The sequence below is a fragment of the Coregonus lavaretus genome, assembly GCF_964263955.1.
Source record: "Coregonus lavaretus genome assembly, chromosome: 15".
In the NCBI taxonomy this organism is placed as follows: domain Eukaryota; kingdom Metazoa; phylum Chordata; class Actinopteri; order Salmoniformes; family Salmonidae; genus Coregonus; species Coregonus lavaretus.
In genome coordinates, this window is record NC_140002.1 from 40,446,954 (window position 1) to 40,471,893 (window position 24,940).

General features: G+C 44.0%; 1 protein-coding gene across 1 annotated transcript; it reads left to right on the forward strand.

Annotated features, from left to right (window-relative positions):
- Window positions 1-2,162: 2,162 nt before the first annotated feature.
- LOC311142884 (nuclear factor related to kappa-B-binding protein-like) lies at window positions 2,163-24,927 on the forward strand (the record flags this gene model as incomplete). The annotated part of the gene is given in 25 exon segments (XM_084178597.1): window positions 2,163-2,288; window positions 12,447-12,541; window positions 12,543-12,631; window positions 12,713-12,840; window positions 12,921-13,092; window positions 13,230-13,334; window positions 13,426-13,499; window positions 13,666-13,750; window positions 13,890-14,082; window positions 14,331-14,442; window positions 16,862-16,988; window positions 17,107-17,184; window positions 17,302-17,381; window positions 17,480-17,526; window positions 17,653-17,713; window positions 17,832-18,006; window positions 18,104-18,210; window positions 20,362-20,485; window positions 20,890-20,957; window positions 21,828-21,997; window positions 22,113-22,356; window positions 23,010-23,687; window positions 23,925-24,031; window positions 24,151-24,277; window positions 24,435-24,927. Coding segments are annotated over 25 exon segments (3,510 nt in total). The 3' UTR covers window positions 24,573-24,927.
- Between the last annotated feature and the right edge of the window lie 13 nt (window positions 24,928-24,940).

Below are 24,940 nucleotides of genomic sequence, written 5' to 3' on the forward strand. Positions count from 1 at the left end.
AACATCACTCTGCCTTGGGATGTGACATGTTCCCTATACTCCGTATATACAGTATATGCATACCTGTCTATTAAGGCATATGTTATTATGAGCTTTTGTAGTCATTTCCTTCAAATGATCTATTGCAAGAAGGAAAAAGAGGTATGTTAAAGATCAGACCAGATTTTTGCTTTGCTCCATACTTCTGTCTCATATGTGCCTAAATTTCACAGCTCTGAATGCATGTATGACAAAGGCCATGAATGGTTTGAAACAACATTTGCTGTTTATGTTTCAACTATTATCTTTCTGGCTATGTGCAGCTAACTGACCTTGTCTACTCTGTCTGTCTGTCTGTCTCTTCGTCAGTCTCTCAGCCCCCCAAACCTATTCCTATCACACCCGTAAGCGTCACACAGGCACCTTACAGTCAGTCACTTGGCTTTCCTGATTCTCCGTACCCGCCAAACACATACTTGGAATGGAGGCGACATGCTGATCGAAGCTACAAGGTTAAACTGGAGTTTGACACCTTCAACTTGGAGGATGACTGTCAGAACGACTTCATCAATGTGTATGACTCCCTGGTGCCAATGGCCGAGTGAGTAGTGGAGACAAGAAACACAGTCAACATTTTCCCCTGATATTTACTTCAGATGCCTGGCTCATGACTCATGAGTTCCTCAGTTAAATCATGTTTTGATCTCTGTGCAGGAAATGTGGATATGATCCTCGCAATGAGCCTCTGTCATTCATTTCCTCTGGAAACGTCATGCTGCTGATGCTGGTAACCAACGAGGAGAAGAACTTCCCTGGCTTCAGAGCCACTTACTCTGAGCTTCCCCTAGAGCCAAGGTGTAGCTGGCTAATATGGATATACTATGGAATAAATATAATTTTGTGTCCCCAATGGTCGTGATACTCGTTATCGGTTTCTCTTTCTGCATAGATTGTGGCAGTAAACTATAAGGACTTAAAGGCACCTTCACTTCTCCAAATGTTCCTTCCAATTACCCACCTCTGACCAAGCGTGTCTGCAAGGCCAGATTACCAAATGGCCACGCAGAAGTGTAGAATTGCAGGAAATTAGCTTTGAAACTGCAACATTTTCTCTTAGCCTCATGACAAATTTGTAGAATAGCATTATAAAACTGAAAATGTGTTGAAATGCAGGAAGTTAGCTGATTCTGTGGAGCCTCCTCCTGCTGCTGTTGACTTTATAGAGTGAGAATCCGTTTATTTTTAAAGCCCCCATGCAGTCTTTTAAATGTATTTTTTTAAATAATCACTGTATGCCTAATAAATCACTGTTTGTGTTTATTTCATTAAAATAATTCAAAATACACTACCGTTCAAAAGTTTGGGGTCACTTAGAAATGTCATATTTTTCGAGAAGGAAAAAAATAACATGTGTCCATTAAAAGAACATAAAATTGATCAGAAATGCAGTGTAGACATTGTTAATGTTGTAAATGGCTATTGTAGCTGGAAACGTCTGATTATTAATGGAATATCTACATAGGCGTACAGAGGCCCATTATCAGCAACAATCAGTCTTGTGTTCCAATGGCAAATTGTGTTTGCTAATCCAAGTTTATCATTTTAAAAGGCTAATTGATCATTAGAAAACCCTTTTGCAATTATGTTAGCACAGCTGAAAACTGTTGTGCTGATTAAAGAAGCAATAAAACTGGCCTTCTTGAGACTAGTTGAGTATCTGGAGCATCAGCAATTGTGGGTTCGATTACAGGCGCAAAATGGTCAGAAACAAATAACTTTCTTCTGAAACTCGTCAGTCTATTCTTGTTCTGAGAAATAAACGCTATTCAATGCGAGAAATTGCCAAGAAACTGAAGACCTCGTACAATGCGGTGTACTACTCCCTTCACAGAACAGCGCAAACTGGCTCTAACCAGAATAGAAAGAGGAGTGGGAGGCCCCGGTGCACAACTGAGCAAGAGGACAAATACATTAGTGTCTGAGAAACAGACGCCTCACAGGTCCTCAACTGGCATCTTCATTAAATAGTACCCGCAAAACACCAGTCTCAACGTCAACAGTGAAGAGGCGACTCCGGGATGCTGACCTAGGCAGAGTTGCAAAGAAAAAGCCATATCTCAGACTGCCCATCTTAATATTTTATTTTTATTGGCCAGTCTCGAGATCCGGCCAGTCAGATCCGAATGGATGTCCTTGATCACATGCTGACAGATCCCCTGGACTCAGAAAAGGCCAATGATGGGCGCATCACTGAAGAGTGCATGTTGGGAGACTGTCGAGTGAGCCTTCCAGAAGACCTACTAGAAGATGTGAGTAGCTAGCATTTCCATGTAAAAAGCACCATGAGCACTGTGTTCTTATGATCACATAAAATTTGGTGTCAAATGAAAGCTAAGTGTATATATATATTTTTTTTAAATTAAAGCATATTTACATTTTCAACCATTTTCCGTCTTAAAAATTTGAAATAAGCAAAGGTTTTAATTTCTTGTAAAAAATCTGGAAAAGTGGTCTTGGCAAACATCTAGCAGAAAAAGTCTTAAAAGTAGGGCTGGGAATTGCCAGGGACCTCACAATATGATATAATCACAATACTTAGCTAGGTGCTGATACGATATATAGTGTGATTCTCACAACTCTATATGTATTGCGATTCGATATTGCGATTTGATGTTCCAAACACATTGCTCACTATATGTCTGCTGCAGAGAAACGAGAGCATGAGAAAATTAGTTTAGATCAGTCATGGAAATAAAAGTGCAGAAAACATGTTGGCTCACTATTTAAAAACAAGATGGAGAACAAGCTATAGGATGAACAATACCAGAGTTTTGGCGCAGGTACAGCCGACTAGCGCTAGCTAACCAAATCAAATTTTATTTGTCACAGGTTTCGTAAACAACAGGTGTAGACTAACAGTGAAATGCTTACTTACGGGTCCTTTTCCAACAATGCTGACTTAAAGATTTAAAAAAAATTAAATAGAGGCATGAGTAATAAATACACAGTGAATAACAAATAACAATAACGAGTAAAAAATAACATGGCTATATACAGGGAGTACCAGTACCGAGTCGATGTGCTGGGGTAAGAGGACATTGAGGTAGCAACTGTATGTACATACAGTGCCTTGCAAAAGTATTCATACTCCAAATTGGTGAAGTGAAATGAAAAAGAAAACTTGTTTCAAAAAATTTGAAAATATTAATAACGGAAAAGTGGTGCGTGCATATGTGTTCACCACCTTTGCTATGAAGCCCCTAAATAAGATCTTGTGCAACCAATTACCTTCAGAAGTCACATAATTAGTTAAATAAAGTCCACCTGTGTGCAATCTAAGTGTCACATGATCTCTGTATATATACACCTGTTCTGAAAGGCCCCAGAGTCTGCAACACCACTAAGCAAGGGGCACCACCAAGCAAGCGGCACCATGAAGACCAAGGAGCTCTCCAAACAGGTCAGGGACAAAGTTGTGGAGAAGTACAGATCAGGGTTGGGTTATAAAAAAAAATCAGAAACTTTGAACATCCCACGGAGCACCATTAAATCCATTATTAAAAAAATGAAAGAATATGGCACCACAACAACCCTGCCAAGAGAGGGCCGCCCACCAAAACTCACAGACCAGGCAAGGAGGGCATTAATCAGAGAGGCAACAAAGAGACCAAAGATGACCCTGAAGGAGCTGCAAAGCTCCACAGCGGAGATTGGAGTATCTGTCCATAGGACCACTTTAAGCCGTACGCTCCACAGAGCTGGGCTTTACGGAAGAGTGGCCAGAAAAAAGCCATTGCTTAAAGAAAAAAATAAGCAAACACGTTTGGTGTTTGCCAAAAGGCATGTGGGAGACTCCCCAAACATATGGAAGAAGGTACTCTGGTTAGATGAGACTAAAACTGAGCTTTTTGGCCATCAAGGAAAACACTATGTCTGGCGCAAACCCAACACCTCTCATCACCCTGAGAACACCATCCCCACAGTGAAGCATGGTGGTGGCAGCATCATGCTGTGGGAATGTTTTTCATTGGCAGGGACTGGGAAACTGGTCAGAATTGAAGGAATGATAGATGGCGCTAAATACAGGGAAATTCTTGAGGGGAAACCTGTTTCAGTCTTCCAGAGATTTGAGACTGGGACGGAGGTTCACCTTCCAGCAGGACAATGACCCTAAGCATACTGCTAAAGCAACACTTGTGTGGTTTAAGAGGAAATATTTAAATGTCTTGGAATGGCCTAGTCAAAGCCTAGACCTCAATCCAATTGAGAATCTGTGGTATGACTTAAAGATTGCTGTACACCAGTGGAACCCATCCAACTTAAAGGAGCTGGAGCAGTTTTGCCTTGAAGAATGGGCAAAAATCCCAGTGGCTAGATGTGCCAAGCTTATAGAGACATACCCCAAGAGACTTGCAGCTGTAATTGCTGCAAAAGGTGGCCTAACAAAGTTTTCTTTTTTTTTTGTATTTTCTTGTTTGTTTCACACAAAAAATATGGTAGGCATGTTGTGTAAATGTAATGATGCAAACCCCCCAAAAATCAATTTTAATTCCAAGTTGTAAGGCAACAAAATAGGAAAAATGCCAAGGGGGGTGAATACTTTTGCAAGCCACTGTATATGTAGTAGGGTTGTCACGATACCAGTATCGCAATACCAGATGTTCTGGGGCCTTCCTCTGACACCGCCTGGTATAGAAGTCCTGGATGGCAGGGAGCTCGGTCCCAGTGATGTACTGGGCCGTACTCACCACCCTCTGTTTCGCCTTGCAGTCAGGTGCCTTGCAGTTGCCGTGCCAAATGGTGATGCAGCCAGTCAAGATGTGTGCCAGTCTCAGTGGTGGATGAAGCTGTATAACTTTTTGAGGATCTGAGGACCCATGCCAAATCTTTTCAGCCTCCTGAGGGGGAAGAGACGCTGTTGTGCCCTCTTCACAACTGTGTGGGTGTGTGGACCATGTGATGTGGACACCGAGGAACGAAGCTCTCGACCCGCTCCACTACAACCCCATCGATGTGGATGGGGCACTGGGACTATGGTGGTCTGCTTGAAACAAGTTGGTATTACAGACCGGGTCAGGGATAGGTTGAAAATGTCAGTGAAGACACTTATTCTACAATGTAGAAAATAGTAAAAATAAAGAAAAACCCTTGAATGAGTAGGATTGTCCAAACTTTTGACTGGTACACAGTACCAGTCAAAAGTTTGTGCACACCCACTAATTCCAGGGATTTTCTTTATTTTTACTATTTTCTACATTGTAGAATAGTAGTGAAGACATCAATACTATGAAATAACACATATGGAATCATGTAGTAACCCAAAAAGTGTTAAACAAATCAAAATATTATTTTATATTTGAGATTCTTCAAAGTAGCCACCCTTTGCCTTGATGACAGCTTTGCACACTCTTGGCATTCTCTCAACCAGCTTCATGAGGTAGTCACCTGGAATGCATTTCTATTAACAGGTGTGCCTTGTTAAAAGTGAATTTGTGAAATGTATTTCCTTCTTTATGCATTTGAGCCAATCAGTTGTGTTGTGACAAGGTAGGGGTGGTATACAGAAGATAGCCTTATTTGGTAAAAGACCAAGTCCATATTATGGCAAGAGCAGCTCAAATAAGCTAAGAGAAATTACAGTCCATCATTACTTTAAGACAGGAAGGTCAGTCAATCCAGAACATTTCAAGAACTTTGAAAGTTTCTCCAAGTGCAATCGCAAAAACCATCAAGCGCTATGATGAAACTGGCTCTCATGAGGACCGCCACAGGAATGGAAGACCCAGAGTTACCTCTGCTGCAGAGGATAAGTTCATTAGAGTTACCTGCCTCAGAAATTGCAGCCCAAATAAATGCTTCACAGAGTTCAAATAACAGCCACATCTCAACATCAACTGTTCAGAGGAGACTGTGTGAATTAGGCCTTCATGGTCAAATTTACATTTACATTTATGTCATTTAGCAGACGCTCTTATCCAGAGCGACTTACAAATTGGTGCATTCGCCTTATAGCCAGTGGGATAACCACTTTACAATATGATTTTTTTTCTTCTTTGGGGTAGGGTAAGGGGGGGTAGAAGGATTACTTTATCCTATCCCAGGTATTCCTTAAAGAGGTGGGGTTTCAAGTGTCTCCGGAAGCTGGTGAATAACTCCGCTGTCCTGGCGTCGTGAGGGAGCTTGTTCCACCATTGGGGTGCCAGAGCAGCGAACAGTTTTGACTGGGCTGAGCGGGAACTGTGCTTCCGCAGAGGTAGGGGGGCCAGCAGGCCAGAGGTGGATGAACGCAATGCCCTCATTTGGGTGTAGGGACTGATCAGAGCCTGAAGGTACGGAGGTGCCGTTCCCCTCACAGCTCCGTAGGCAAGCACCATGGTCTTGTAGCAGATGCGAGCTTCAACTGGAAGCCAGTGGAGTGTGCGGAGGAGCGGGGTGACGTGAGAGAACTTGGGAAGGTTGAACACCAGACGGGCTGCGGCATTCTGGATGAGGTGTAGGGGTTTAATGGCACAGGCAGGGAGCCCAGCCAACAGAGAGTTGCAGTAATCCAGACGGGAGATGACAAGTGCCCGGATTAGGACTTGTGCCGCTTCCTGTGTAAGGCAGGGTCATACTCTCCGAATGTTGTAGAGCATGAACCTACAGGATCGGGTCACCGCCTTGATGTTAGCAGATAACGACAGGGTGTTGTCCAGGGTCACGCCAAGGCTCTTTGCACTCTGGGAGGAGGACACAACGGAGTTGTCAACCGTGATGGCGAGATCATGGAACGGGCAGTCCTTCCCCGGGAGGAAGAGCAGCTCCGTCTTGCCGAGGTTCTGCTTGAGGTGGTGATCCGTCATCCACACTGATATGTCTGCCAGACATGCAGAGATGTGGTTCGCCACCTGGTTATCAGAAGGGGAAAGGAGAATATTAGTTGTAGGTCGTCTGCGTAGCAATTTTTTTATATATTTTTTTTATTTCACCTTTATTTAACCAGGTAAGCCAGTTGAGAACAGGTTCTCATTTACAACTGCGACCTGGCCAAGATAAAGCAAAGCAGTGCAATAAAAACAACACAGAGTTACATATGGGGTAAAAAACATAAAGTCAAAAATACAACAGAAAATATATATACAGTGTGTGCAAATGTAGCAAGTTATGGAGGTAAGGCAATAAATAGGCTATAGTGCAAAATAATTACAATAGTATTAACACTGGAATGCTAGATGTGCAAGAGATTATGTGCAAATAGAGATACTGGGGTGCAAAAGAGCAAAATAAATAACAATATAGGGATGAGGTAGTTGGGTGGGCTAATTTCAGATGGGCTGTGTACAGGTGCAGTGATCGGTAAGGTGCTCTGACAACTGATGCTTAAAGTTATTGAGGGAGATAAGAGTCTCCAGCTTCAGAGATTTTTGCAATTCGTTCCAGTCATTGGCAGCAGAGAACTGGAAGGAATGGCGGCCAAAGGAGGTGTTGGCTTTGGGAATGACCAGTGAGATATACCTGCTGGAGCGCAGACTACGGGTGGGTGCTGCTATGGTGACCAATGAGCTAAGATAAGGCGGGGATTTGCCTAGCAGTGATTTATAGATGGCCTGGAGCCAGTGGGTTTGACGACGAACATGTAGTGAGGACCAGCCAACAAGAGCGTACAGGTCACAGTGGTGGGTAGTGTATGGGGCTTTGGAGACAAAACGGATGGCACTGTGATAGACTACATCCAATTTGCTGAGTAGAGTGTTGGAGGCTATTTTGTAAATGACATCGCCGAAGTCGAGGATCGGTAGGATAGTCAGTTTTACGAGGGCATGTTTGGCAGCATGAGTGAAGGAGGCTTTGTTGCGAAATAGGAAGCCGATTCTAGATTTAACTTTGGATTGGAGATTCTTTATGTGAGTCTGGAAGTTGAGTTTACAGTCTAACCAGACACCTAGGTATTTGTAGTTGTCCACATACTCTAGGTCAGACCCGTCGAGAGTGGTGATTCTAGTCGGGTGGGCGGGTGCCAGCAGCGTTCGATTGAAAAGCATGTATTTAGTTTTACTAGTGTTTAAGAGCAGTTGGAGGCTACTGAAGGATTGTTGTATGGCATTGAAGCTCGTTTGGAGGTTTGTTAACACAGTGTCCAATGAAGGGACAGATGTATACAAAATGGTGTCGTCTGCGTAGAGGTGGATCTGAGAGTCACCAGCAGCAAGAGCGACATCATTGATATACACGGAGAAAAGTGTCGGCCCAAGAATTGAACCCTGTGGCACCCCCATAGAGACTGCCATAGGTCCAGACAACAGGCCCTCCGATTTGACACACTGAACTCTATCTGAGAAGTAGTTGGTGAACCAGGCGAGGCAGTCATTTGAGAAACCAAGGCTATTTAGTCTGCCAATAAGAATGCGGTGGTTGACAGAGTCGAAAGCCTTGGCCAGGTCGATGAAGACGGCTGCACAGTACTGTCTATTATCAATCGCGGTTATAATATCGTTTAGGACCTTGAGCGTGGCTGAAGTGCACCCATGACCAGCTCGGAAACCGGATTGCATAGCGGAGAAGGTACGGTGGTATTCGAAATGGTCGGTGATCTGTTTGTTAACTTGGCTTTCAAATACTTTCGAAAGGCAGGGCAGGATGGATATAGGTCTGTAGCAGTTTGGATCTAGAGTGTCACCCCCTTTGAAGAGGGGGATGACCGCGGCAGCTTTCCAATCTCTGGGGATCTCAGACGTTATGAAAGAGAGGTTGAACAGACTAGTAATAGGGGTTGCGACAATTTCGGCGGCTAGTTTTAGAAAGGGTCCAGATTGTCTAGCCCAGCTGATTTGTAGGGGTCCAGATTTTGCAGCGCTTTCAAAACATCAGCTGTCTGAATTTGTGTGAAGGAGAAGCGGGGGGGGGGCATGGGCAAGTTGCAGCAGAGGGTGCAGAGTTGGTGGCCGGGGTAGTGGTAGCCAGATGGAAAGCATGGCCAGCTGTAGCAAAATGCTTGTTGAAATTCTCGATTATTGTAGATTTATCGGTGGTGATAGTGTTTCCTAGCCTCAGTGCAGTGGGCAGCTGGGAGGAAGTGCTCTTATTCTCCATGGACTTTACAGTGTCCCAAAACTTTTTGGAGTTAGTGCTACAGGATGCAAATTTCTGTTTGAAAAAGTTAGCCTTTGCTTTCCTGACTGCTTGTGTATATTGGTTCCTAACTTCCCTGAAAAGTTGCATATCGCGGGGGCTATTTGATGCTAATGCTGTACGCCACAGGATGTTTTTGTGCTGGTCAAGGGCAGTCAAGTCTGAGGAGAACCAGGGGCTATATCGGTTCTTAGTTCTGTATTTTTTGAATGGGGCATGTTTATTTAAGATTGAGAGGAAATTACTTTTAAGGAACAACCAGGCATCCTCTACTGACGGAATGAGATCTATATCCATCCAGGATACATGTGCCAGGTCAATTAGGAAGGCCTGCTCGCTAAAGTGTTTTAGGGAGCGTTTGACAGTGATGAGGGGTGGTCGTTTGACCGCGGACCCGTTACGGACGCAGGCAATAAGGCAGTGATCGCTGAGATCCTGGTTGAAGACAGCTGAGGTGTATTTAGAGGGTATGTTAGTCAGGATGATATCTATGAGGGTACCCATGTTTACGGATTTAGGGTTGTACCTGGTAGGTTCGTTGATAATTTGCGTGAGGTTGAGGGCATCTAGCTTGGATTGTAGGATGGCTGGGGTATTAAGCATATCCCAATTTAGGTCACCAATCAGTACAAACTCTGAGGATAAATGGGGGGCAATCAATTCACATATGGTGTCCAGGGCACAGCTGGGGGCTGAGGGGGGTCTGTAGCAAGCGGCAACAGTGAGAGACTTATTTCTAGAAAGGTGGATTTTTAGAAGTAGAAGCTCAAACTGTTTGGGCACAGACCTGGATAGTATGATAGAGCTCTGCAGGCTATCTCTACAGTAGATTGCAACTCCACCCCCTTTGGCAGTTCTATCTAGACGGAAAATGTTATAGTTGGGGATGGAAATTTCAGAATTTTTGGTGGCCTTCCTGAGCCAGGATTCAGACACTGCTAGAACATCAGGGTTGGCAGAGTGTGCTAACGCAGTGAATAACTCAAACTTAGGAAGTAGACTTCTGATATTTATGTGCAAGAAACCAAGACTTTTGCGATTACAGAAGTCAGCAAATGATAGCGCCTGGGGAGTAGGAGTGATACTGAGGGCTGCAGGGCCTGGGTTAGCCTCTACATCACCAGAGGAACAGAGGAGGACTAGAATAAGGATACGGCTAAAGGCTTTAAGAACTGGTCTTCTAGTGCGTTGGGTACATAGAATAAAGGGGGCAGATTTCCGGGTGTTATAGAAAAGATTCAGGGCATTATGTACAGACAAGGATATGGAAGGATATGAGTAAAGTGGAGGTAAACCTAAGCGTTGGGTAACAATGAAAGAGATAGCATCGCTGGAGGCATCAATTGAGTCGGTCTCCGCGTGTATAGGGGGAGGGACAAATGAGCTATCTAAGGCAGGTTTAGCTAGGCTGGGGGGTCTACAGCAATGATAGGAGAGGCCATGTGAGGATATGACAGAGCCAAGTAACTTGGTGTATAGCGAGAATAGGAGAGGGCCTAGAACTTTGCTGCAAAATTGCTGCAAAGAAACCACTACTAAAGGACACCAATAAGAAGAAGAGACTTGCTTGGGCCAAGAAACACAAGCAATGGACATTAGACCGGTGTAAATCTGACCTTTGGTCTGATGAGTCCAAATTTGAGATTTTTGGTTCCAACCGCCGTGTCTTTGTGAGACGCAGTGTAGGTGAACGGATGATCTCCTCATGTGTGGTTCCCACCGTGAAGCATGGAGGAGGAGGTGTGATGGTGTGGGGGTGCTTTGCTAGTGAAACTGTCAGTGATTTATTTAGAATTCAAGGCACACTTAACCACTTAACTCGCTTTGTGCACGGGGGCATTGTCTTGCTGAAACAGGAAAGGGCCTTCCCCAACACTGAATCATCTAGAATGTCATTGTGTGCTGTAGCATTAAGATTTCCCTTCACTGGAACTAAGGGGCCTAGCCCGAACAATGAAAAACAGCCCCAGACCATTATTCCTCCTCCACCAAACTTTACAGTTGGCACTATGCATTGGGGCAGGTAGCATTCTCCTGGTATCCGCCAAACCCAGATTTGTGCGTTGGACTGCCAGATGGTGAAGCGTGATTTATCACTCCAGGGAAGGCGTTTCCACTGCTCCAGAGTCCAATGGCATTGAGCTTTACACCACTCCAGCCGATGCTTGGCATTGCGCATGGTGAACTTAGGCTTTTGTGCGGCTGCTCGGCCATGGAAACCCATTTCATGAAGCTCCCGACGAACAGTTATTGTACTGACGTAGCTTCCAGAGGCAGTTTGGAACTCGGTAGTTAGTGTTGCAACCGAGGTCAGACGATTTTGATGCATTTCAGCACTCCGTGGTCCCGTTCTGTGAGTTTGTGTGACCTACCACTTCGCGGCTGAGGCTTGTTGCTCCTAGACATTTACACTTCACAATAACAACACTTACAGTTGACCGGGGCAGCTCTAGCTGGGCAGAAATTTGACGAACTGACTTGTTGGAAAGGTGGCATCCTATGACGGTGCCATGTTGAAAGTCAATGAGCTCTTCAGTAAGGCCATTCTACTGCCAATGTTTGTCTATGGAGATTGCATGGCTGTGTGCTCGATTTTATACACCTGTCAGCATGTGTGGCTGAAATAGCCAAATCCACTAATTTGAAGGGGTGTCCACATACCTTTGTGTGTATATATATATGTCTATCCTTGGTACAGATTTGGTCCGGACCAACCAAATTTTGTATATTTTGGTGGTGAAGCTCATTAGAATAATAGCCAGTGTGTTAAATAATACCCAAACATACAAAGGAGCATATTAAAATGTTCTACCTTTGTGTACCTTTCATGAAGAGAATGACATTCATAATTAGGCATTTCTGTAGAGTACAGATCAGGGACCCATGATGTAATCCTGTTACCATCATTCTGTTGCTGGGTGTTGATCCACTTCACTTACTGTAGTTCAAAATAACCTAAATAGATTTTTTCCAAACTCAAGGTGTCATAATCATAGCTGACACCCCATTCTTTCTGCAGACATCTTTGAATCTTAATTCAGAGTAGATCTTATTTTTCTTACTGAGGGAGATTCTACCGTCATTCTGTTTCCAAACTTTACATCTGCACTGTTCTTCGAGGAAATGTGTTTTTGTGAAATGTTCTATTCAAATGATTCCTTGTGCATAGAGTTGTATGGTTTGTTTAACTTTGCAATCAATGGTTTTTGTTTGGCATCCTTTTAAAGTGAATAATCAGTCTCTGCATCATTCTGTTACCGTAGAATTGTCCCTGATCATATGCTGTGTATCCATTATGTTTACTGTATAGTGATTGTTGAATTTACAATTCTGTGTATATGTTGTTGTTTTGCAAACAGCCTGAAATCTTCTTCTCTGTGCTGAGTGAAGGCACATGGTCTAAAGTACTGACAGATGAACAGAGGCAGCATCTCCGTCAACTGTTACCACACTACTGAGCAGGACCGCACCATCAGCGACCTCTTCAACAACCAGAACTTCTGCTTCGGAAACCCCTTGCACCTTGCACAGAAACTGTTCAGAGGTAAAAAAAATCCCCATCTCTCTCAAACTGCTTGATTTTGAGTACGTTTCTGGACAATGTATGACGCTGTGCTCTCCCCAGATGGCCATTTTAATCCAGAAGTGGTCAAGTACAGACATCTGTGTGCCAAGTCCCAGAAAAAACGTCAGCTCTACTCCTTTCAGCAGTACTACCACAAACTCCTCAAACAGATCCTGGTCTCTAGAAAGGTATGGCAGACATCTTCAAGCTTCACTCTCAAGCACAAGGTGAATGGCCTTCCTCAGTATGTTCATATTATTATGTTTAGGAACTACTGGAGTTGGCAGTCCACAGTGGCCCTAACATCACGGTGAAGAGAAAGTACCCCACCCAGATGCCTGGTGAGATGCAGGAACAGAGGGTGAGAGGAAGAGTGTGCCGGATACTAAGGGAAGTTAAAACGGACTGTGGAGACCGATATGCCTCATCTGACGATGATGGTGAGTCTTCTTTCATCAGCCTAGATTGTTGAAATTGAATTGCATTTAGCAGCATTGAATAAGTGCCATGTCTTTCAATGTTTGCTTTGGGTCAATCCAAATCTGAACCAATCAAATGTTGTCCTTTGTGTTTGCAGGTACAGCCACTTCGCTGCCAACACCTCAGTCTCCTTCCTCTCCCACACCGGCTGTCTTTGTCAGGGTTCTGCCCAGTCTCTCCACCCAGGACATGAAGACCACAGGTCAGTTACAGTCTGTCTATACAGCTACTGTAGTGCATGTATAGACTCTGCAGATACACTGACTGAAGATTTGTGACGTCTGCTCACACAGATAAGCCAGCGCTGGGAGAGAAGGACATGAGAGCCATGCTACGGAGACATGGAGAGAAGAGGAGACGGCAACCGGTTACTTTCTTCTATGCTTCTCCATAAACAAAAACATCACAGAAATCTGCCATCCATTTGAATCATAAAATCAATTTATGAATAGATATGAGGGACACTGTCTACCTAATATCATCGTGTACAACATTCCCTTGCATCCTAATCCTAGTCATTCTTATTTGCACAGGATCATCCAGATTTGATGACCTCAGACATCCACCTGGGCGACATGATGTCTAGAGTGAACATAGGTCGTAAAGGCGCCATGATGGGTGAGTACATGACCAAAATACCACCGTCATAATCATAAAGCGAAATGAATCATACATAGCTAGATTCTATAAGATCCTCTGAATAATGTATTCACAACTAATGTAGAAACAATCTTAACTTATACCTTCTATTATCTAGCACTGTTTGACCTGGCTCTGCCCAAGAGGAAGATGAGGGAGGAGGGGAGAAAGAAGAAGATGAGGACAATTAAAGTGGAGTCTGAGGATCCCTGCGAGGCTCTGATGCCTTCAGAAGCACCAGCTCCATCACTTAACATCACAGCTGCTCAGTCTGGCACATCAGTCACTCCACTGCCCAGTGTCAAGGAAGAGTGAGTCTATGTACTCATCCCACAAAGATGACATTTTGTACCTGACAAGAGTTTCTAATGAAATATGACATGCTATTGTTATGTTAGAACATCTGTGGTTATACATTGAATGAATGAAGCAAAATTACAGCTTTACTGATATTCCTGTGCGACAGACATTTAGATACTATCATGAATTCAATTGAACACTGCGCTCCATCCTTTTCAATCTGCATAGACCTGCTGTCGTCTTCTATCGCCACCTACAGACCGATGGAGGAGGTGCAGAACAGGCCTGCCATGGTGGAGGAGATTGCTGTGAGCTTCTTCAACCTGCTGGAGAATATCCTGAGACTAGAGGGGCTCGCCAGCGCAGCCATGGTATTCACTCATGCCTACCTACACAAGTACATTGCCACGCAAAGGTTTAGGGACATGGTGGCAGGATTGTGTATGTCTTTGGTTCTGAAACTTTTGACACTCGACCCCCAAAAAGGAGTGGTTCAAACCTCGTGACCCCGCCCGCGCACAAGCACAATCGCTGCGCAAATGTATCCTGTCATTACAGCTATAAACAGTGATGCATTTTGATAATGCAAGATACAGAAATAAACTACATTTTATACCTGCATTTTTAGCTGAAAGTCATTCATGTTAGCAGCCAAAATCAACTAGGGATATCATGCCATTTCTCTGGAGTCCAGAGCAAACAGCTAGGATACAGCCTACTTGTATGCAGCAGAGGTTGCAGGATCAGATGAAAAGTCTGAAATGTAGTCTTTTACTTCCTCACAAATGTCTTAATACATTCGCCAGAATATGTTACATCTTAATCCCATAAGTACTGCTATATTGAGAAATAGTTTTTGCCAGGCAAAATCGGGAGAAAATGAAGCAAGTACTTTCTGGTCACTAATCTAGATATGCGCGCCCACCAATGCTGACGTTTGGTCATTGGTCAACAGTCAAGACGCGCAACTTTTTGGTTCTGAAGCACAGATTAGATGTTTTTGAGACAAGAATTTGGTGCAATACTGTAGGCCTATGTTATTAACCAGATTAAATGGGTCAGTATTACATTCGCGACCACCCCACCCCCAAAACCTTCCCACGACCCCCAGGGGACCGCCAGTTTGAGAACCACTGGTGTATGTGATGAGCTGAACTGGAACTTTGAATTGGAACTGTTGTAAGACTTGAAAATGATACAGTGGGGAAAAAAAGTATTTAGTCAGCCACCAATTGTGCAAGTTCTCCCACTTAAAAAGATGAGAGAGGCCTGTAATTTTCATCATAGGTACACGTCAACTATGACAGACAAAATGAGATTTTTTTTCTCCAGAAAATCACATTGTAGGATTTTTAATGAATTTATTTGCAAATTATGGTGGAAAATAAGTATTTGGTCAATAACAAAAGTTTCTCAATACTTTGTTATATACCCTTTGTTGGCAATGACACAGGTCAAACATTTTCTGTAAGTCTTCACAAGGTTTTCACACACTGTTGCTGGTATTTTGGCCCATTCCTCCATGCAGATCTCCTCTAGAGCAGTGATGTTTTGGGGCTGTCGCTGGGCAACACGGACTTTCAACTCCCTCCAAAGATTTTCTATGGGGTTGAGATCTGGAGACTGGCTAGGCAACTCCAGGACCTTGAAATGCTTCTTACGAAGCCACTCCTTCGTTGCCCGGGCGGTGTGTTTGGGATCATTGTCATGCTGAAAGACCCAGCCACGTTTCATCTTCAATGCCCTTGCTGATGGAAGGAGGTTTTCACTCAAAATCTCACGATACATGGCCCCATTCATTCTTTCCTTTACACGGATCAGTCGTCCTGGTCCCTTTGCAGAAAAACAGCCCCAAAGCATGATGTTTCCACCCCCATGCTTCACAGTAGGTATGGTGTTCTTTGGATGCAATTCAGCATTCTTTGTCCTCCAAACACAATGAGTTGAGTTTTTACCAAAAAGTTATATATTTTGGTTTCATCTGACCATATGACATTCTCCCAATCCTCTTCTGGATCATCCAAATGTACTCTAGCAAACTTCAGACGGGCCTGGACATGTACTGGCTTAAGCAGGGGGACACGTCTGGCACTGCAGGATTTGAGTCCCTGGCGGCATAGTGTGTTACTGATGGTAGGCTTTGTTACTTTGGTCCCAGCTCTCTGCAGGTCATTCACTAGGTCCCCCCGTGTGGTTCTGGGATTTTTGCTCACCGTTCTTGTGATCATTTTGACCCCACGGGGTGAGATCTTGCGTGGAGCCCCAGATCGAGGGAGATTATCAGTCGTCTTGTATGTCTTCCATTTCCTAATAATTGCTCCCACAGTTGATTTCTTCAAACCAAGCTGCTTACCTATTGCAGATTCCGTCTTCCCAGCCTGGTGCAGGTCTACAATTTTGTTTCTGGTGTCCTTTGACAGCTCTTTGGTCTTGGCCATAGTGGAGTTTGGAGTGTGACTGTTTGAGGTTGTGGACAGGTGTCTTTTATACTGATAACAAGTTCAAACAGGTGCCATTAATACAGGTAACGAGTGGAGGACAGAGGAGCCTCTTAAAGAAGAAGTTACAGGTCTGTGAGAGCCAGAAATCTTGCTTGTTTGTAGCTGACCAAATACTTATTTTCCACCATAATTTGCAAATCAATTCATTAAAAATCATAGTTGACGTGTACCTATGATGAAAATGACAGGCCTCTCTCATCTTTTTAAGTGGGAGAACTTGCACAATTGGTGGCTGAATAAATACTTTTTTTCCCCACTGTATAATGATTAATGTATGTCCTGTTGTTAGTTGGAGGAGAAGGTCCAACGGTGGCAGACATCTCCAGCTAGTTCCCTGAACCCCTTGTTCTCCTCGGCCTCCTGCTGGTCAGAGATGGTGCTGCCGGCCCTGCACTTCCTGGCTGGGGAGAGTAAAGGTGAGCACGGCAGACTCCCTCTTCTCTGGATCATTAAAGCAGTAATATGTCATATCATCCTCATCTTTCTTATCTCACTCTCTGTTCTTCGCTCACTATCTTCCACTCCTTCATTCAGTTCATATGATGGTTATTCCCAGTGGCTTCACCCCCTATGTGGCGTTCAGGGAAAGCTCACAGCAATGGAAATGGATTAGTAAGATCTCTTTTTTTTTTTGGTCAGTCAGTTGATTTGTCCAAATTCTGGCACATTGCAAATGAAAATATTTCAGAAGTTTGAGATTTAAAGATTTCTCAATCTCACGTCTCGAAGGTCCCAGTCCGGATGGAGAGAAGGATTTGAGTGCTCTGTGTCAGCTGTGGGTCGACTCCAAGGACTTGGTTGTGGTCAAGGTATTACAATTACACATTTTCACCTCTCACTCCTCTCCTCTCTGGTCGTTTTCTGTTCCCTGTAATACACTTGAATAAAATAACGATGTCCTCTACAGACAGAATGTGAAGAACTAACAGAGATGACTTCTCCCACCCCTAGAGTGTAAGTTTCCATGTTACTCGTATCACAGATGACCTTACTCAGAATGAGGTTAGGTAGTGTATGTGTTCATTGCCATACAGGGATTTTATTGTAATACTGTTTGCTGTTCTCTCTGTAACTAAGCAGTTGGACAAACTATGTGGTGCGGGCCAGCACTGGAGACCAGAGGCATGTTTTTCAAGTGCAGGTCAGTGTCACGTCTCTACCTTTTAGTCTAGGATCTCTTCTGTATTGAGTATTATTTATAAAGACCACACATATTCTCTGCAATCATTATGTGTCCATGTTCTTGTTTTGATCATCAGGAGCAGCATAGGTATGACCAGCCACACAAAGCCTTCACCTTCAGAATGCATGGCTTTGAGTCTGTGGTGGGGCCTGTTAAGGGGGTCTTTGACAAGGAGATGTCTCTTAACAAGGCCAGAGAGCACACTCTTCTGCGCTCAGACCGCCCAGCCTATGTCACCATCCTCTCCCTGGGTAAGACTGACCCTGTCATCAGTGTGGGATGTTGTTGCAGTAGCTTTAGGTTAGATGTGCGGTATATGACTGGTCTGCTCCTCCTCCTCTCCCTCAGTGCGGGACGCAGCAGCCCGGCTGCCCAACGGAGAGGGGACCAGGGCTGAGATCTGTGAGCTGCTCAAGGACTCTCAATTCCTGGCACCAGATGTCACCAGTGCTCAGGTTAGATACTCACTGTTACTGGATTATTGTTGTCACTCGTATACACAATGTTTTGACATACACTACTGGTGAGAAGTTTTAGAACACCTACTCATTCAATGGTTTTTCTTTATTTTTACTATTTTCTACATTGTAGAATAATAGTGAAGACATCAAAACTATGAAATAACACATATGGAATCATGTAGTAACCAAAAAAGTGTTAAACAAATCAAAATATATTTTATATTTGAAATTCTTCAAATAGCCACCCTTTGCCTTGATGACAGCTTTGCACACTCAACCAGCTTCACCTGGAATGCTTTTCCAACAGTCTTGAAGGAGTTCCCACATATGCTGAGCACTTGTTGGCTGCTTTTCCTTCACTCTGCGGTCCGACTCATCCCAAACCCTCTCAATTTGGTTGAGGTCGGGGGATTGTGCAGCACTCCATCGCTCTCCTTCTTGGTAAAATAGCCCTTACACAGCCTGGAGGTGTGTTTGGGTCATTGTCCTGTTGAAAAACAAATGATAGTCCCACTAAGCTCAAACCAGATGGGATGGCGTATCGCTGCAGAATGCTGTGGTAGCCATGCTAGTTAAGTGTGCCTTGAATTCTAAATAAATCACAGACAGTGTCACCAGCAAAGCACCATAACACCTCCTCCATGCTTTATGGTGGGAAATACACATGCGGAGATCATCCGTTCACACACACTGTGTCTCACAAAGACACAGCGGTTGGAACCAAAAGTCTCCAATTTGGACTCCAGACCAAAGGATAAATTTCGGTCTAATGTCCTTTGCTCGTGTTTCTTGGCCCAAGCAGGTATCTTCTTCTTATTGGTGTCCTTTAGTAGTGGTTTCTTTGCAGCAATTCGAGAAGGCCTGATTCACACAGTGTCCTCTGAACAGTTGATGTTGAGATGTGTCTGTTACTTGAACTCTGTGAAGCATTTATGTGGGCTGCAATTTCTGAGACTGGTAACTCTAATGAACTTATCCTCTGCAGCAGAGGTAACTCTGGGTCTTCCATTCCTGTGGCGGTCCTCATGAGAGCCAGTTTCATCATAGCGCTTGATGTTTTTTGCAACTGCACTTGAAGAAACTTTCAAAGTTCTTGAAATGTTCTGTATTCACTGACTTTCATGTCTTAAAGTAATGATGGACTGTCATTTCTCTTTGCTTTATTGAGCTGTTCTTGCCATAATATGGACTTGGTCTTTTACCAAATAGTGCTATCTTCTGTATACCCCCCTACCTTGTCACAACACAACTGATTGTCTCAAACGCATTAAGAAGGAAAGAAATTCCACAAATTAACTTTTAAGAAGGCACACCTGTTAATTGAAATGCATTCCTGGGCCCAGATTCACAAAACACTTCTTAAGCAAAAATGTAAAGAAGCTTCTTAAGAAAAAAAAAAAAGAAGTTCATAAGTGCAATTCCTCAACAATATCTTAAGATTTGATGATTTTCTTACTAACTTCTCATATCTTCTTACAAATCTTCTTAAGATGTTTGTTGCTAGCTATGTAGCTAGCAATGGCAATCATTTTAGCATATTTCTTACTGAGATTCCGGTTCTAAAACATGTTCTTGGGTTTAAAATAATCAATACTGAAACTTTCAGATGAAATTTGTGAGTGAATTAAACATGTTCAATTGCTTTCATGAGCTTTTTCTCTCTCTACTCTGAGTTTAAGACAAGGGTTTTGCAATCTTGAAATGAAGAACATTTCCAATAACTTTATTTTCAAGAATCTAATTTCTTCTTAACTCTTTTCTTAAGGAGAAACATAAGAAATAGCGCAATAACATTTCCAAGAACCTTTTTGAGGAATAGCAACTTTGCTTCTTTCTTCTTAAGTCTATATTTAATGAAAAAATGGCAGTTAAGAATATATTTATGAAGAATCACAAATATAAAATATGTTTTGATTTGTTTAATACTTTTTTGGTTACTACATGATTCCATATGTGTTATGTCATAATGTTGATGTCTTCAGTATTATTCTGCAATGTAGAAAATAGTAAAAATTAAGAAAAACCCTTGAATGAGTAGGTGTGTCCAAACTTTTGACTGGTACTGTAGATGTGCGTCAAAGGATTTTCTGGCGATGTATGTTTGGCTGTGACTGAGCAAGGCACCTGATGTGCTGTTTCCTGCAGGTGAACACGGTTGTGAGTGGGGCTCTGGACAGGCTGCACTATGAGAAGGACCCCTGTGTAAAGTATGACATCGGCCACAAGCTGTGGATCTACCTGCACCGCGACCGCGGTCAGGAGGAGTTTGGTGAGCAGCACATTCTGCCAATGGAAAATGATAAGAATAGGATAGGAATTGTTACAAAAAATCTAACCTCGTCCCCAGGCTATTGTGCACAGCGCATATACGCCTGGGATATCAACCACTCAAAGTTGGCCTTAGTGTGAGTGTCCTACTGAGTAAAGTATTTTGTCATCATTTAATTTTAGCCAATCACATGACTGCGAGGCGTGGCTCTGTGCTGTTGGTGTTGTGGGAGATGATTGGTTGGTAGATTAAGCCAATGCCTATGCGCTGGGAGTTTCTCCCGGCTCTCTGTATTGGCTAACGAAGGCCAAATTTGACACGCTGGTCCACCAGACATTTTGCGCATTTGGGCAGAAGTGTTACAACACACTTTAACTACAACCCATTATTCTTTCCCCATCCAGAGAAAGTTCACCAGGCTCAAGCTGCTGCTGCCAAGGCCAGAAAGACACTGCAGCAGAAACCTAAACCTGTGAGTCCCACTGCCTCTACTCTGCTGTGACTACAGTACTGCTGACAAATAGACGTTTCATAATATAATAATAATATGCCATTTAGCAGACGCTTTTATCCAAAGCGACTTACAGTCATGCGTGCATACATTTTTAAATTATTTTTTGTGTATGGGTGGTCCCGGGGATCGAACCCACTACCTTGGCGTTACAAGTGCCGTGCTCTACCAGCTGAGCTACAGAGGACCTCTATACTGTATACACTGACATACCCTCTGTGGAGACATATAATCTTTGAATGTGGAAAGTCTTGCTGAACCACTTGTCACTAGAATCCTAATCAAACTGTTTCTATGTAATGAGCTCTGTTATTGTCTAACATACACTGAGTGGACAAAACATTAGGAACCATGACGTAGACTGACCAGGAGAAAGCTATGATTCCTTATTGATGTCACCTGTTAAATCCACTTCAATCTGTGTAGATGAAGGGGAGGAGACCGGTTAAAGAAGGGTTTTTAAGCCTTGAGACAATTGAGACATGGATTGTGTATGTGCCATTGAGGGTGAATGGGCAAGACAAACGATTTAAGTGCCTTTGAATGGGGTATGGTAGTAGGTGCCAGGCGCACCGGTTTGTGTCAAGAACTGCAACACTGCTGGGTTTTTCACGCTCAACAGTTTACCGTGTGTATCAAGAATGGTCCACCACCCAAAGGACATCCAGCCAACTTGACACAACTGTGGGAAGCATTGGTCAACATGGACCAGCATCCCCGTGGAACGCTTTCGAGAGTCCATGCCCCAACTCAGTATTAGGAAGGTGTTTCTAATGTTTTTTTACACTCAGTGTATGTGTGTTGATGGTGACTATCCATCTTGTGTTATAGAAGTCTGGCAGTAAGGAGGGCAGTGGTAAGACCTCTGGAGGCCTGGAAGCAGGTGATATGGGAGGTCCCATGTCCCCAACTCCCACCACCCCTGGAACCCCCAAATCACCCCTCGCCCCTGTAGCCACAACCCCCACTAAAGCTGGGATGCCAGATTCAGTCCTGGGTCAGTTTAACACAGCTTCCATAGATGAAGTCTTATCAGGCTCAATTATCGAACACATACAGTATTTGTATCTTCTTGATGTTATGGAAGTACTAATACCCTGCTCTCTTCACCCTTAGTGTTCTCTTAGTGTCTCCTCCCCACATGCCCCAGCTGGGGACCCTGTTGTCCAGCAGCCAGTCTGGCCCACAGGTCTCTCAGCCAGCTACCTCCCATTACTCAGCCAGGGTAGTGGGCCACCAGTCAGGCTCTCTGCCTCAGGTAAGAGTGGTCTCAGCCCAGACAGCAATAGGACAGCAGGACACGCTGGTGCACCAGACCCCTCATCAGATCAGAGTGCCAGTCACCATGGGCGCCACACAGGTGAGTCACTGACCATTCTGTTACCAACAAAACAATCCTATGCTGACTATCGGGAGAACTGAGTCTATTCAGTGTTAAATCGATTTTGAGAAGAGCTTTAAAATATTTACCTGGAATTTGCAGAATATTTAACTGTATTAATCAGTAGTTTTGAGCGAATAACCAAAACATTGGTTATTTTTTGTTTTTTAACAACTGACCAACATCTGTTAAATTATTTGAGTTCCATTTTGTTTGTTATTTTCCTGTGATCTCGATGAGCAGTTTCTGTATAAATAAATCAGATCAAGCATGAACTGTGCGATGTAGTACATAGCTGTAGTTTCAAACAGGCTAATATTCTACATAGTTTAGTGCAGAAAACATGGTAATTAACAACAATGACTATAATCCATATTACTATTATAAACTGGTTACCAACGTAATTAGAGCAGTAAAAATTAAATGTTTTGTCATACCCCTGATATACCACGGCTGTCAGCCAATCAGCATTCAGGGCTCGAACCACAAAGTTTATAAATGTAAATAAGCTTTCAGAGAGAACATTTTGATCTTTATAGTTTCACTATAATGTGTTCATGAAAGAGCCTTCTTTTTTCATTTGTTGAGAGTATTGTCTGTGTTTCATGCTCACATAATTTCTGTCTCTAAAGGTGGCCATCACAGACCAGATGGGCATGAAGGCTCAAGGTGGAGCAGGAATTCCAATAACCGATACGAATCTCCGCATCCAAGGCAAAGATGTGCTCCGCCTGCCCCCTTCCTCCATCACCACAGACTCTAAAGGACAGACGGTGCTTCGGATCACACCTGACATGATGGCCACCCTCACCAAGTGCCCCGTCACCACCGTCAAACTCACCCCCAACATGTTAGGCACTGCCACTACCAAGAGCATATCTGCTACTCTTCGTGTGACCCCACCCCACCACTCCTCCAGCCCAACCTCCTCCTCGGGTGAAGTTCTGACCAGCAAGGCCTCCACTGGCACCACCACCCTGTTGAAGGCTGCAGGGGACACTATCTGTCTGATGCCCACCCTGGCAGTCACTATGGCCGAGCAGAAGACCAGAACCTTCTCCACCGTCTCCTCGTCTGACTCGAAGTGTGGCACCACCATACGGATCATGCCCGGCCTCGGGGTCATCCCACAGAAACAGGGTCAAACCATCACCATGACAACCACCACTGGCAGCAAACCAGTCTCCACTGGGGCCGCGACTGTCACCATAGCCACCAGTGGAGTGGCCTCAGGCTGTCTGACTCTGGGAACAGCCACAGCTACTGTCTGCCAGGTCCCTGTCACAGCCACAGTGGTGTCCACACAACCAGTAAGCCCCACAGCTTTATCAACATGATTATTAACTCTCCTCTTATATTTACTGTGGGATTCAGGATGGTTGTGTAATAACAGCACTGTAGTAATAAGTCTGCCTTTGTTGGGAGGCTTAACATAAAGGGATATATTTTATTTTCAAGACATTCTTTATAGCCACATTCTCTATAGCCCCCACCACCCCACCTTTGAAATGGTCATCCAATGATTCTGTCCCTCTTTATTTCCCCAGGGGAAGTTACCAGCTCGGATCACAGTGCCTCTGTCTGTCCTCAGCCAACCACTGAAAAGCAAGAGTGTAATGACCACACCCATAATGAAAGGAAACATCAGTACGAAGTGAGTCCTCATGTTCAGTTCAGCCTAAATTGTCTGTAACAATATATGTATCAGTCTTCCCCATGGCAGTAAGCAGCCTGGTTTAGACTGACTGGTGTGTCTCTCTCTGGTCTCTGCAGTCTGGGCAGGAACATCATCCTCACCAACATGCCTGCAGGAACCAAGCTGATAGCTGGGAATAAGCCAGTCAGCTTTGTCACGGCGCAACAGTTACAGCAGCTGCAGCAACAGGGCCAGGCCACACAGGTCAGCAGCTCACATGTTATTCAATACTCACCCAGCTCCCAAAGTAACGTTTAGAATGCAGGAGCCTTTCCTGACCATGTGACTGGGGGAAAACGCCTGGCCCTAGGCATCAGGTATAGTAGTTGGTAGGAGTGGTTGATGTGTCTGTCTCCTCCAGGTGTGCATCCAGACGGTGCCAGCCCAGCAGCTCCAGCAGCGCTCTGCAGCAGGCTCCCCCAAGTCTGTGTCCACTGTCATAGTCACCACCACACACTCACCCAAATTAACCCCTGCCCCACCACCACCGGCACAGTGAGACGCAATCCCAGAGCCTGCTACTGCTCTGTGCAGTACTACAACCTGTGCTTCAGAGGCAAGTGATGCTAGGGGGCCGTAGCGCATCTCTGCTCTCTCAATGTTTGGGAGGACATTGATGTCTGGAGAGTTTGCAGTAGATGAACAGAGGAGTAATCCCAGGACAGCATGTACCGTTTAGAGACATTGGTTTCAGAAAATATTAATACCCCTTGACTTATTCCACATTTTGTTGTTACAACCTGAATTCAAAATGGATTAAATATATTTTATTTCTCACCCATCTACACACAATACCCCATAATGACAAAGTGAAAACATGTTTTTAGAAATGTTAGCAAATTATTGAAGATTAAATACATAAATATA